We start from the raw sequence: 14,131 nt of genomic DNA, 5'->3' as shown, positions 1-14,131 counted from the left end.
GGCGCATCCCCCAGGACAAAGAGTGTTCAAGATGGGTCTAACATCATCAAACATCTGCTTACATGTGCTGGTGTGCTGGCGCAGGGATGCATGGAAAACCTGCTGGATTGTGGCTCTTGAGGACCGACGTTGGCCACCCCTGCACTCAATGATTATTTACATGCTTTATGTTTTTGCACACCTTTTCAGAAGTTTTTGCTTCAGGTATGTGAAGACCTTGCAACGTGGTTAAAGTGTAATATTACTGCACTCTCCACACTGGGCAAACTCGGTGACCTGGGGGTGCCCCAGCATGGGCTGGGTGGTGAAGGCTGGGCCCTGGTGTTGGGGAACTGTCCACCATTGCTGCAGTGGTCTGTCTCAGTTCTGCTCTGTGGTGGCTGCTGGTTGACCGAGGCTTGGACCCTCTCGGTCTGCCTCTGATCCTTGGAGGTAGTGCGGCTGCATTTACATAAACACTCAACACAACTTTCCCCTAATGCTTAGTACACACACCTACAAACGACACATGTTGACACCCACACATATACTTGTGTTTGTTGCAGTTCTGGGTTTCTGCAGTTTTTCTTCTCACAGGTGCCCCTATAGATTGTCTGTTGAGTTCTCGTAAGGCTGATTTCTACCAATGGGTGCAGGTCGGGTTGGACTGGTTAGGGTGTGGATATGTTTGGAAACTCACCTCGCTGCGTTTCCAAAGCCAACCATAACCTTTACTGAGAGGCGAAATATCAGTTGGATAGTTGTAGATGCCTTAAGCTACGTAGAGCCATCGCAGCACCTTAATTAGAATAGAATCAAAACACCACACAGAAACAAAGGAGGAGATTGTGATCATCCAACAGTTTGTGTTTTTTCTTAGCAGTGCTTTGTAATTCAATTTTAAATGGAGATTTAATCAACAAAGAAAATATGTTGCTCTAAACAAGAAGCCATTCCTACTTTGTTGTTTTTGTCAGGTTTTCCTGAACTGATCTACAAATTGCAGTGTGTAAAACTCCACCCTTTCGTGTCAGGTCGGTTGGATTGGTACCCCAACGGAAGGGCATGAAAAAGTAAAACGGGTCGGGTCGGATATTAGGGTACCCATCCCAGTTTCTGTGGAAATGTGTCCGGACCAGATGATAAAAACAGGGCTTTAGAAGCCTTCAGGATGTTTACTGTTTCATTCCAGGCTGTTTAGTTTATCTGTTTAGCTTTGATTGCAATTTGTTTTCTACCTTTAGTTTTGTTCTTCCTTTCTCCATCTTTTCTCTTTCTAATTCTCCTCTATCCACCTATTTTCATATGTTTCTCCATTCCTGTTATAAGGAAAAACATATTTTAAAATAATAATAAAAGAACATTTAAGATTCAAGGGGAGCCCCATATCCAAAAGGCCCCTCGTTTGATCTAAATTTCTTGATTACCCTCATATAAGGACGAGTCAGGGACCATTACCTGTTTGTCAGATCTCAGAAAACTCTGACATCTTTTATTGAGATATATGACATAGGACATACACGTACACATGAATATAGTTAACACAAATTAATACGCTCTGCTCGTGGCTACTATTACAGGGAGAATAATCTAAACACTATAGTCAAATTCTGACATCCAAGTATTATGTTTTCCATTAACTTATAATAAAATAAATGATTTAGAAGTTATAGAAAAAAAGTAATGAGTTTCTGGATATATTTAAAACAAAAAAGAAATTAAATAAAAAAAAAAAAGAACTAACCACCTAAAGTTATAAATCTTATGAGAAGGATTAAATGGAGAAGTCTGCTTCTTGCAGCAGGTTACAGTAATCTAATAATATACAATTACATTGATAAAATCATACAATGTGGAAAGTATTTAGATAAGGCATTTTGTTAGCAAATTATCTGAAAGATCCTTGTAAAAAAAACTTGTCTTTACAAGAAATAATCTATATTCATGAAAGCTAAAAAAACATGTCCCCCTTAAATAATACATTTTTATGTATCAGAATATAGTGAAGAAATATCTAGTCTTCAAATAGGTCTCTAAAGCCTGGTACACACAATGATTTTTTTAATCATAGGAAATCTTTTTTTATCTGGTCAAAAGTCAGTTTTGATCGTACTGCGTTGTGTGCTCCGAAAATGTAATCACAGAACACACACGACGATGCAGTCCAGCAACTCATCTACAATCTAGTCCTCCGAGCTGGTCAAACATTGAAACATAGAAGATGAAACATAGCAACAACCAGCAAAAAACATAGAAGAACCACACCAACGACCGGCAAAAAACGTAAAGAAGTACCATATCAACAACCGGAAAAAACATAGAAGAACCACATCAACAACCGGAAAAAAATGTAGAAGAAGAACCATAGCAACAACCGGTAGAAAATGTAGAAGAAGAACCATACCAACAACTGGCAAAAAACGTGGAAGAAGAACCATAGCAACAACTGGCAAAAAACGTAGAAGAAAAACCATAGCAACAACTGGCGTAAAAAAGTAGATGAACCACATCAACAACCGGCAAAAAACGTAGAAGAACCACATCAACAACCGGCAAAAAACGTAGAAAAAGAAGCATGGCAACAACTGGCACAAAGCAAAGAAGAAGAAACATGGTAACAATCGGAAGACCATAACACAGCATGGAAGGGGATATACAGGACGGGGGGAATGATGGAGGTCTTGGGACAATCGTTAACAGAAAAAGGCAGAACTAAAAAAGACGCAGAAGAAGAACCATATCAACAACCGGCAAAAAACGTAGAAGAACCACATCAACAACCGGCAAAAAATGTAGAAGAAGAACCATATCAACAACCGGCAAAAAATGCAGAAGAAGAACCATACCAACAACTGGCAAAAAAACGTAGAAGAAGAACCATAGCAACAACCGGCAAAAAACGTAGAAGAACCACATCAATAACCGGCAAAAAATGTAGAAGAACAACATCAACAACCAGCAAAAAACGTAGAAAAAGAAGCATGGCAACAAATGGCACAAAGCAAAGAAGAAGAAACATGGTAACAATCGGAAAGAAGGGAATATATAGGACGGGAGAATGATGGAGGTCTTGGGACCATTGTTAACAGAAAAAGGCAGAAGTAAAAAAAATATCAGACTGGAGACGGCGTGATCAAGGACTTTGTTTACTTCCTTGTTCCCCAGCCTGCTCGCTCTGATTGGCCACATTCCGTGCCACGTCACCCCCCACACAGTCACAATGCACGAGTCGGCGGTGTTCTTCAGAAATCTGCACTGAAATATTAAACGTGTTCAATGTTCCCAACTGTCGGCTATGACCCATATCGGAGCAGATTATCGGGACAAATCGGCTCATAACACACCACAGACCATATTATGACTGGACAGGGAAATCACACGATGATCGGGCGTTTGCCATCCAAGGTTGGGAAGAGGCAAAATCAGGACAAAAACAGCCCAAATATTGTTATGTGTGTACCAGGCTTATAAGTAAATACAACCCTCAGGTGAACAACAACACATTATATCGCCCATACTGCCATCCATGTTCTATACCAGTTTGTGGGGCTAGAGCCTATCCAAGTTAGTCAGGCGAGAGGCGATGTTGTTGCAGCCAAATGTTTCTAGACTCGGTCCTCTTCCTTCCCTTTGTAAAATGGCTGCAGGAGCATTTAATCATCAGTAATTTTTAAATTCTTGACAGAACGTCCAAACACCAGATAAACACAAATGTCTGAGACTGAACAGGTGGAAACACCTAAACCTGAACGTCATTCATCATTCAGCTTGTAAGGATCTAAGTTATTAATTTGTGTTTTTGCATCATAACAACTCTTCACCTGTCTTGCGAGCTCATCGAGATTAGGATCTTAGCTGCTAGCAAAATATGGACAAATTTGTGAAGGTACCAATGGGCAATGAATGAATGAACAACAGATTTCAACTACTAAAAAAAGACAACAAAATCTGATGAGGCACATTTTGCCCTAGGCATGACCAGGTAATGTTCAAGTCAAGGTCAATGGTGGGTACTGAAGAGACACCACAGTGTATAACCACCGTAGAATACCCCCTTGAAGTTCCTCTAACCAGCTCATATTTACACTGTAAACAACATTGTTTACATATTAGTAGCAAAATTTTGCACTTTCGTCGTTTCTATTTTGTGTGGACACGCATGTGTCCTTTTAAAGAGACACGCCATCTAAATAATTCACCACAAACCTCACAAGGAAACGGTCTCTGTCCTGTGTGGATTCTCATGTGTGTGTTTAAGTTTGTCTTGCGACTAAATCTTTGTCCACATTCATCACAGCTGAATGGTTTGTCTCCTGTGTGGATTCTCATGTGTTGATTTAAGCTTGACTTGTGACTATATCGTTGTCCACATTCATCACAGCTGAATGGTTTGTCTCCTGTGTGAATTCTCATGTGTTGGTTTAAGCTTGTCTTTTGACTAAATCTTTGTCCACATTCATCACAGCTGAATGGTTTGTCTCCTGTGTGAATTCTCATGTGTGTGTTTAAGTGTGGCTGTTGACTAAATCTTTGTCCACATTCATCACAGCTGAATGGTTTGTCTCCTGTGTGGATTCTCATGTGTCTGTTTAAGTCCCCCTTTCCAACAAATCTTTGTCCACATTCATTACAGCTGAATGGTTTGTCTCCTGTGTGAATTCTAATGTGTTGGTTTAAGTGTGTCTGTCGACTAAATCTTTGTCCACATTCATCACAGCTGAATGGTTTGTCTCCTGTGTGAATTCTCATGTGTTGGTTTAAGTGTGTCTTTTGACTAAATCGTTGTCCACATTCATCACAGCTGAATGGTTTGTCTCCTGTGTGGATTCTCATGTGTTGGTTTAAGTTTGTCTTTTGACTAAATCGTTGTCCACATTCATCACAGCTGAATGGTTTGTCTCCTGTGTGGATTCTCATGTGTCTGTTTAAGTGTGGCTGTTGACTAAATCTTTGTCCACATTCATCACACCTGAATGGTTTGTCTACTGTGTGGATTCTCATGTGTTGGTTTAAGTGTGTCTTTTGACTAAATCGTTGTCCACATTCATCACAGCTGAATGGTTTGTCTCCTGTGTGGATTCTCATGTGTTGGTTTAAGTTTGTCTTTTGACTAAATCGTTGTCCACATTCATCACAGTTGAATGGTTTGTCTCCTGTGTGGATTCTCATGTGTCGGTTTAAGTTTGTCTTGCGACTAAATCTTTGTCCACATTCATCACAGCTGAATGGTTTGTCTCCTGTGTGGATTCTCATGTGTAGCTTTAAGTTTGTCTTTTGACTAAATCTTTGTCCACATTCAGTCATTTTACCACAGATTGTTGATGTTGACATAAACATTAAATTTAACAGCTTTTACATGTGTCGACACTTTCCTGCAAGTTTACATTTTGCATCACTTTAAAACATCTTGTATGGTTTATATAAAGGTTTCTTTGTTAAATGTCTATAGAGAGATCGTTGGTGGTGAAACTCTTGACCACATTCAGAGCAGCTGAGGGATTTTCTGGCAGTGTTACACTCCACGTCACTGTTTACACCTGACCTATGTGCCCTGTCGTCATTCCATCTTCCATCACTTATCCTGATTGGACCACAGATCCTCTGGTTCCTGTTTTATGGAGAGATGCTCCAAGTCCTGCTTGTCAAGACCACATTTGCAGGGAACTCCTTCTTCTACCACCAACAGTTGTAGGCATCTGCAGATAACACTGAAAAACAAACAAAAAATTCTGTTCATTTCTTCATTTGACCATGTGTAGATCCATTGACAGAACATGGTGACCCTCATCTTTCCTTAGGTACTGTCTGACGCACATCTGGGATATAGCTTAACTCCAGTCTTCAGATTTATGTGCCCAAGCTCTGAGGCCTGAGGGGAGACAGGCTCTGCTTTGTCTCAGCCTTATCTGGTAAGGATGACCTCCAGTTGTCAACAGAAAGGTATAAAACCTTTTGTCTCTTCCTGGTCTTTTATTTCATCAATTTGTCTTCAATGGGATCTGTGTTGAAAGCTCAGTGGATCTGCATTCGACTACTCCGCCTAGGCTGCATTGTCTTCCTGCTTCAGGGTTCAGAAGACTGCTCTCAACTTGCAAGTAATTCTGTATTCAATACTTCTCTTGTAATAAACTTTATATACTTTTACTCATTCCAGACTCTTGGCAATGTTTCTACAGCAAATTACAGGGCTCAGTGACATCTGATCTGTTGCACTCTCATGTGATGGCTGGAGTAGCACAGCACACTAAATAGTGGAGGGCAAAATGCAGCAAAAAGTGCTAAAAACAAAAGCTGTGTACAAAGCACAGATGGGTTGTGTTGTGGCAGAGAAAATCAGTGGTGTTCTGTCAGAGTTTCTGAAAAAATAGTAGCAATCACTGCAGATAATGCTGCCATTATAAATATGGTTTTTAAGCGCCTGCAATTAGGTAAACTGTGCTGTGTTGCCCACGCACTCAACCCTTATGCACCCCTTTGAAAAAAAAATCCCCTTTTGCACCCTAACACACATAACTGTGCATGTAAAAAGTTATATAAAATATTTCATTTATATTTCTTTTTTACTTTTTTATTCTTCAAACCAGGATCAATTCTAATCATCCATATCAATGATTAATGAATTTTTAATTAATTTTTAATTTGCGGAAGTTAAAGATTAGCTTAGAAATTAATTTATACGCATTATTAGTTTTTGCTTAGTGTCAAAAACTCCTGTTTTGTACCCTTCTGCACAGAAATATGCGCATAAAATCAAGTTATACTAAATAATAAATGAATTATTTTATTGTCTATTTTTTTTTTTTTTTTTTTTTTTAAACCGCATCAGACCTCACACACTGTAACAAAGAGTCTCACCTACAGTCCATGTAACAAGTCAAGCCATTCATTATAACACCATGAAGGCTAACAGAAAATAGACCATAAACAATATCTAGGAATGAATTGAACAATAACAACAACAATACCAACATAACGCGAACTGTTTAGGGGAGGCAGGAGCTGCAAACTGAAGTAATGTTCCTTGCAAAGAGGTTTTCGGCAGTTGTTGCAGTTGCTTTGCACAATTCTTCTGCTAGAGCCAACCATGGCAATAATGTTTTATAATAATGAGCACCAGCTGATCGGGCGGTGTACAAACTCACATGCAGTAAGATGTTTTTACGTCACAGGCTACCCACATTTTCAGGCCATACCTGGCTGGTTTCACTGGCATGTACTGCATAAAACTGCCGTGCCCTTTATATGGAACTAACTGCTCATCCACGCAGAAGTCTATGAGATGAGAACACTGCCATAATCTGAAACTGAAAGAAAACGTTTTGAAACTTTGAAAGTCAGTGTTTGAAAATTTAAGACCTGAAATAAAGTTTTGCAAGTCTGAAAATAAGTTTTGAAACCTTGAAAAGTATTTTGAAAGTCTGACAAAAAAGTTTGAATCTCTGCAAGCATAATTTTGTACTTGAATTTTTATTTTTCATAAGTGCAACATGCATATTACAGAGTTTCAGCTTCACATTTTCAGAGATTCAAACCTCTTGTTGCAACCTTACAGATTTCAAGTCTACATTTTCAGAGTTTCAAATATGGCATTGTTCTCCCACCACATTAGTTTGTAAAAAACTTTTGAAACCTTGTAATATGAGATCTGAAAACTGCTGTGTGCATCTTCGCAAAAAAGCTTTGAAACCTTGAAAAGTATTTTGAAAGTCTGACAAAAAAGTTTGAATCTCTGCAAGCATAATTTTGTACTTGAATTTTTATTTTTCATAAGTGCAACATGCATATTACAGAGTTTCAGCCTCACATTTTCAGAGATTCAAACCTCTTGTTGCAACCTTACAGATTTCAAGTCTACATTTTCAGAGTTTCAAATATGGCATTGTTCTCCCACCACATTAGTTTGTAAAAAACTTTTGAAACCTTGTAATATGAGATCTGAAAACTGCTGTGTGCATCTTCGCAAAAAAGCTTTGAAACCTTGAAACCTGAGTTTTGAAATGTTAAAATCTTCTCCAAACATCATTTTGTAAGGATTAAATTTTACTTTGAAATCTGGGCGGATGAACTTTTCGGAGTTTCGTCTGCACCGCTGCGAGTTGCGATGAGGTGATTTATGGCAGTGTTCTCTCGCTGCTTTGATTTGAAACTCTGAAACCAACACTCTGAAAAACTAGAAAAAAAAAAAGAAAAAAAAAGACACCGGGGGAGGGACACTCGCCTCTTCTAACTAATCGTTTCCCTTGTGAAGTATTAGTCCAATCACATGTAAGAACGCACAGTTCTCGTCACCGTTCCCGGGCGCTGAGACGATGCTCAAATCGTGGCACGGCAACTACTGGTTGTGGCCGCGACTTGTCACGGACTGCCAGAGCCTGCCGAAGCGGATGGCCCGACTCTCCACAGCCTAACGTTTATAACCGTAAACAAATGTCGTTAGGCACAGAAATGTTGGTGGATGTAAGCTGCTTCAACCGTTCTGCGGCAGCTCTTTGGAGCACCAGGGAACGGGGGAAGTGCCTGCAACCTGCACCAGGCATGAACCAGATGGTAAGTATAATGAGAGGGTTAATGTGATTTTATGTACAGCCACGACTTGTATTTGGATTGTAAACGTATATAGTTCTTGTTGCATAAAAGTTATTAATACCCTACTGTTAGACCGCGCTGTATGTCAGTTGTTCGAACGACACTAACAAAAACTAAACAAAAATATTTTCGTCAACTCACATTTTTCACCGGACGAAAACTAGACTAGACTTTTATAAAACACCCATTAATGAACAATAACTGGGACTAAATCAGAATGCATTTTCGTGAACTAATAAAAACGAGACGAAAATGTAGTTCACTAAATAAAAACTGGAATAAAATGTATGGAAATTTTAGTTAACGAACAAAGACGAGACGAAAATTATATTATATTATATCATATGACTTTGTCAAATCCTGTCTCCTCCGCCTCCTCCTCGGGTCTTTGGTCACTCACACACGCCCCTCTTCAAACATGCAGCAGGCACGTTTACACACATGGGCCAGTCAGGAGGTGACGAACTATAGTGAACACAAAACACTTCAGAGCTACACATGGATGCAAACTAAAACGTACTAAAACAAATGATCTAGATAAAATAATATGCCACACTTCAAAACATCTTTAACCTGCATTTTCATACATGAAATTGTCTTAATGTGGTATAAAAAAAAGTTAAATTGTGTTTTGAATGTCTGGGGTCGCTAGAGTTTTCTGATATCAAAATGGGGTTCCAAGCTAAAAAAAAAACAAAATGCTGTTCTGTTTGTCTTCAGGTTGCCATCACAAGGACGTTTGATTTGAATTGGCATCAATATTAATATAAATAAATGCATATAAACATAAAAATGCCTGTAATAATTTCTACATAAAATAGGATTGTTATATTTTAAGTATGAGTTTTAAATGTTAAATGTAGTTTAACAATGCTAAACTACATTTAACAATGTTCTACTAACAATGTTCAGTATTATCTGCTGACAAAATTAAAAGGGTTAAATGTTTGTCCTGACAAACTAGACTAAAATTGACAGTTTTTGTTGACTAAGACTAGACAAATAAAGTTATGTTTTCTTGGACTAAAAGACTAAAATGCTCAACTTATAGTCAACTAAAACTTGACTAAATAAAAATTAGATGAGGTTGATTAAATGTGATAAAAACTAATAAGCGCGATTGAAACTGGACTAAAACTGAGACAAAATTTTAAAATGTCTGATAAAATTAACACTAGCCACGATGGTGCTCACAGTTGTTCAGACAATATAAAACTTTATACACAGCTAAACATTAGTCAAATACAGGATTTGCAAAGAAATCTGGAGAAAGGCTGCGTTCTTTCCAACAGACTTTATCTGTGGAAACATGCAGGATTGGATCCGACCCTTCGGAAACATTACAGAGAAAATTATATATTTTTATTTTTTATTTTTGCATTATTTAGTGATGTTTGTAGTATGCTTTGTTGTTTTGGGCAGAAAGAAGTGACATAATGACATACCCTATTGACATATTACAAATATATAGAGGACTAAGAGGGGAAAAAAAGGTAGATGGAATAACATGCTCTTTCAGGTACATACTGTATATGTCAGTGAGATTGCTGTTATATTACCAATCTCCTCTATCAACATATACTGATTTTATTTGTCTTTGCTTGACTTAGCAGCATCCAGCGACTGGACAAGACGCCGTCATCGCCGGCTTCTGTTGCTGAGAAGCAGCAATTCATCACAGAGGTCATTCTGCCTGAGGTGAGCTACTGAAGATATGCACCAACATTAATATATAGAATCCAGCTGACTGTAAATATGAGCATTTTAAAATATTAACAGTTGTTTTATTATGGCTATTGTTCTTTATGTGATTTTAGGTTATGATTCTGTGGTTGAAAAAAAGGCCACATTTCAGGTATGAAGCAGAATGTGTGCTCCTGGAAAGTGCATCCAAGCATAGTGAAAGGTACAGGACAGTGATTTTGTTGTAGCTATGGTCGCCTTCACACCCATATGTTGCTCAATGTGAGTATTAATCTTTTTATTCATTGATTTTTTGCAGCCCTGCAGATAAGACTCCAGTTGAAGACACAGAAACTGAACAGGTGAGACATTTTTAACCTCCATACCTTGACGGATACTTTTCAATAAATATTTTAACTGATGCCCAAACTCAATTTTATAGGTAAACTACTTTCTGGTGTTTCATATAGAAAAAAAAACACAAGATATGTAGGAATGTCATTTAGGTCACCTGGTTGAGCAGCTGCACCTTGTAAAGGTGCTAATGTGGCCAAGGTTCAAATCCCTTCTAGGACACCTTGTTGTACGTCACCCTCTCACACTGACCAACCTACCTCTCTACCTACCTACTGTATATTAAAGGCCACAAAGATATTAAATATGAAATGTTGAAAAATCCATCTTTGTCCATCTTAATATGAAAACTAACTTAAAAATGTGTGCCCTTTCGCAGGAAAGGATTTTACTACGTGACATCATGGCTGCAGCTGATCGGTGCCGAACTTTAAGCTTCAGTGGAAGTTGTGTTTCCAGCTGTCTTAATGAACAAAGATGAACAAAATGAGACACGAAGGCTTTGCAAAGTTAGGATGAGGAACTTGATGAGAGTTCTCCAGCAGATCTCTGAACTTTTATTTTTGAAAGAAAGCAGGACTATGAGATGTTCTGCGTTGAAATCATTGCTAAAAAAACTACAAAGTTTGCCAGATGTGAAGATGATTAAGATTGTTCAATGATCATAATAAAACACAGCATCTGGCAAACTGGCCAAATCCAGTGGAGATTATCTACAGACTCTGTTTTTTTCTTTATAAAAATGTTATTAAAGACAGCACTCTTTCAAAATGCTGTATCATCTTTCTTTTATTTGTCCAGAATTACCATAAAGGAGGCCACAGTCAACAAATCAACTTTTAGTTAAACTGCAACACCTACAAAGACACACACAAAACATTAAACATTTTAGTTTGTAAAGTACAACTGATAAAAAAACTAACAGGTTAAGTGTTTTCTTTAAATAAAATGTTTGTTATGAATTAACTACAGGTTACATTTTTTAACTTTAGCTGGGACAATTACAACCACATAGAACAAACTATCAGAAAGGGTTTGGACACCCCAAAACAATGTATTATGACTTCAGCTGTACCAATACAAGGACATGCTTGTAGGTGCAGTATCTGTTGCAGCAGCTGTAAACAGGCAGACCTGGTGGCAAGCCGCACTCTTGTAGGGTCGTGGCAGGCAGCGGCAACTGGTTGGCAAACTGTGATGGGCTGGGGGAATAAAAATGTTAATTTTATTCAGCGTAGTACAGAAGAGATTTGAGTAGCTAAAACTACAGCATAGTTTATATGATTGGGAGCAAGAAAACCCAAAACAAAAGAAAAAAATGAGAGGACTAATTAAAGGTTAAGTGATTAATTATTAGACTAGCAATAATTGGATGATAAAAATATTCTTTATTTAATCTTATCAACACCAGCTTCCACAAACAAAACCAGCTGTATGCTGGCTGTGCAGCTCATGGCAACAATGGCAGCTGTTTGAGATTATATTTTATATTATTTTCCATGAAGTTTCCGATTCTTCTTAGATTAAAAGAATGCAATTAATTTGTCAACACTGCGTGTTTATTAACTCACTTTGTCAAATTCTCCAAATACTGTACTTGATCCATTCCGTTTCTTTCAGTAATAACCATACTCCGAATATGATGTTATATTGGCACAAGTTTGATGATCGTGAGGTGCGCGTACACGTGACTTGGAAGTCATGGTGCTCTCACGAAAATAAGGCTCCTCAAACTGTTTGTAAGTGACCACTGACATACAGCATGGTGTCTTTGTTAGTGGGGTTTTATTCTCGTATTCTGTACATAAAATCACATTAATCCTCTCATTATACTTACCATCTGGTTCATGCCTGGTGCAGGTTGCAGGCACTTCCCCCGTTCCCTGGTGCTCCAAAGAGCTGCCGCAGCACGGTTGAAGCAGCTTACATCCACCAACATTTCTGTGCCTAACGACATTTGTTTACGGTTATAAACGTTAGGCTGTGGAGAGTCGGGCCATCCGCTTCGGCAGGCTCTGGCAGTCCGTGACAAGTCGCGGCCACAACCAGTAGTTGCCGTGCCACGATTTGAGCTTCGTCTGACCGGGAACGGTGACGAGAACTGTGCGTTCTTACATGTGATTGGACTAATACTTCACAAGGGAAACGATTAGTTAGAAGAGGCGAGTGTCCCTCCCCCGGAGCCGTTTTTTTTCTTTTTTTTTCTAGTTTTTCAGAGTGTGGGTTTCAGAGTTTCAAATCAAAGCAGCGAGAGAACACTGCCATAAATCACCTCATCGCAACTCGCAGCGGTGCAGACGAAACTCCGAAAAGTTCATCCGCCCACATTTCAAAGTAAAATTTAATCCTTACAAAATGATGTTTGGAGAAGATTTTAACATTTCAAAACTCAGGTTTCAAAGTTTCAAAGCTTTTTTGCGAAGATGCACACAGCAGTTTTCAGATCTCATATTACAAGGTTTCAAAAGTTTTTTACAAACTAATGTGGTGGGAGAACAATGCCATATTTGAAACTCTGAAAATGTAGACTTGAAATCTGTAAGGTTGCAACAAGAGGTTTGAATCTCTGAAAATGTGAAGCTGAAACTCTGTAATATGCATGTTGCACTTATGAAAAATAAAAATTCAAGTACAAAATTATGCTTGCAGAGAGATTTTTCAGACTTTCAAAATACTTTTCAAGGTTTCAAAACTTATTTTCAGACTTGCAAAACTTTATTTCAGGTCTTAAATTTTCAAACACTGACTTTCAAAGTTTCAAAACATTTTCTTTCAGTTTCAGATTATGGCAGTGTTCTCATCCCATAGAAGTCCTCATCCTGGTTTGAAGATCACCTGTACCGGGAGGATTCCACTCGAGCGCCACAAAATAAGGTGGTAGCTGGTTTGACCACGGATACGCTAGAGGTGGCTGGCTTGACCGCAGTTGGAATTTGTGGGTGACCACTGGATTTTACCACTTTTAGACCTCCAAGACGGTCTTCCGTGGCTTCTTCACCACCGTTTGTGGAGTCACTGGAGCTGGTGGACGCCTAGTCAGCCGCTGGAAGGTAGACCTCAACTTGGTGGAGTGAGTGTTGCTCTCGGTGATTTTATCTGAGATTCCACCGGTGTGCTCAGTCAAATCTGTTTGGGACTGCATGATGTCCTGGGCCTCTGCTACCGTGTAACGTTTTTTTCATGGTGTCAGGTAGGAAATTAAATGCTATTCTCCAACTTGCTCTTATAAACTGTGCTGCAGATGCAGCTGTGTAAACAAAGATGAGGATTGTTTTCACGTCAACACATAACTTTGATGAGCTGCAAAGGGTCCTGTGTTTTGTTCATTTCAAAGCAGTGCAGAGGAATGCATTTAGATGTGCATTTTACATATTTTAAAATAAAAATGTGGAGCTGCTTGAACGTTCAGGAAAAAAATACACATGAAATGGATAATATGTCAAAGTTGCCACTTGAAAGCTTCCTGCAATATTGTGCATTTTATCACACTGTAATGCAATTCAATATACACATTTTTGTGCTTAGGGTC

At 38.6% G+C, this 14,131-nt stretch overlaps 1 protein-coding gene and 1 long non-coding RNA gene across 2 annotated transcripts in view; one reads left to right on the top strand and one right to left on the bottom strand.

Moving 5' to 3' along the window:
* Positions 1–2,875: 2,875 nt before the first annotated feature.
* Positions 2,876–14,131, bottom strand: part of LOC121641669 (gastrula zinc finger protein XlCGF57.1-like) — a 58,599-nt gene continuing 47,343 nt past the window's right edge. Inside the window, exon 2 of the mRNA XM_041987947.1 lies at positions 2,876–5,687. Coding sequence (XP_041843881.1) covers positions 4,120–5,316 — 1,197 coding nt within the window. The 5' untranslated portion in view covers positions 5,317–5,687 and the 3' untranslated portion in view covers positions 2,876–4,119. The remainder of the gene's footprint in view (positions 5,688–14,131) is intronic.
* LOC121641726 lies at positions 10,427–11,118 on the top strand. The gene is made up of 3 exons (XR_006010783.1): positions 10,427–10,471; positions 10,568–10,610; positions 10,982–11,118. It is a non-coding gene; the product is annotated as an uncharacterized LOC121641726 (long non-coding RNA).

Source organism: Melanotaenia boesemani, chromosome 6 (genome assembly GCF_017639745.1).
Source record: "Melanotaenia boesemani isolate fMelBoe1 chromosome 6, fMelBoe1.pri, whole genome shotgun sequence".
Lineage (NCBI taxonomy): Eukaryota > Metazoa > Chordata > Actinopteri > Atheriniformes > Melanotaeniidae > Melanotaenia > Melanotaenia boesemani.
Note: the sequence above shows the minus strand (reverse complement) of the source record. Positions and strands in the feature narration are given on the sequence as shown.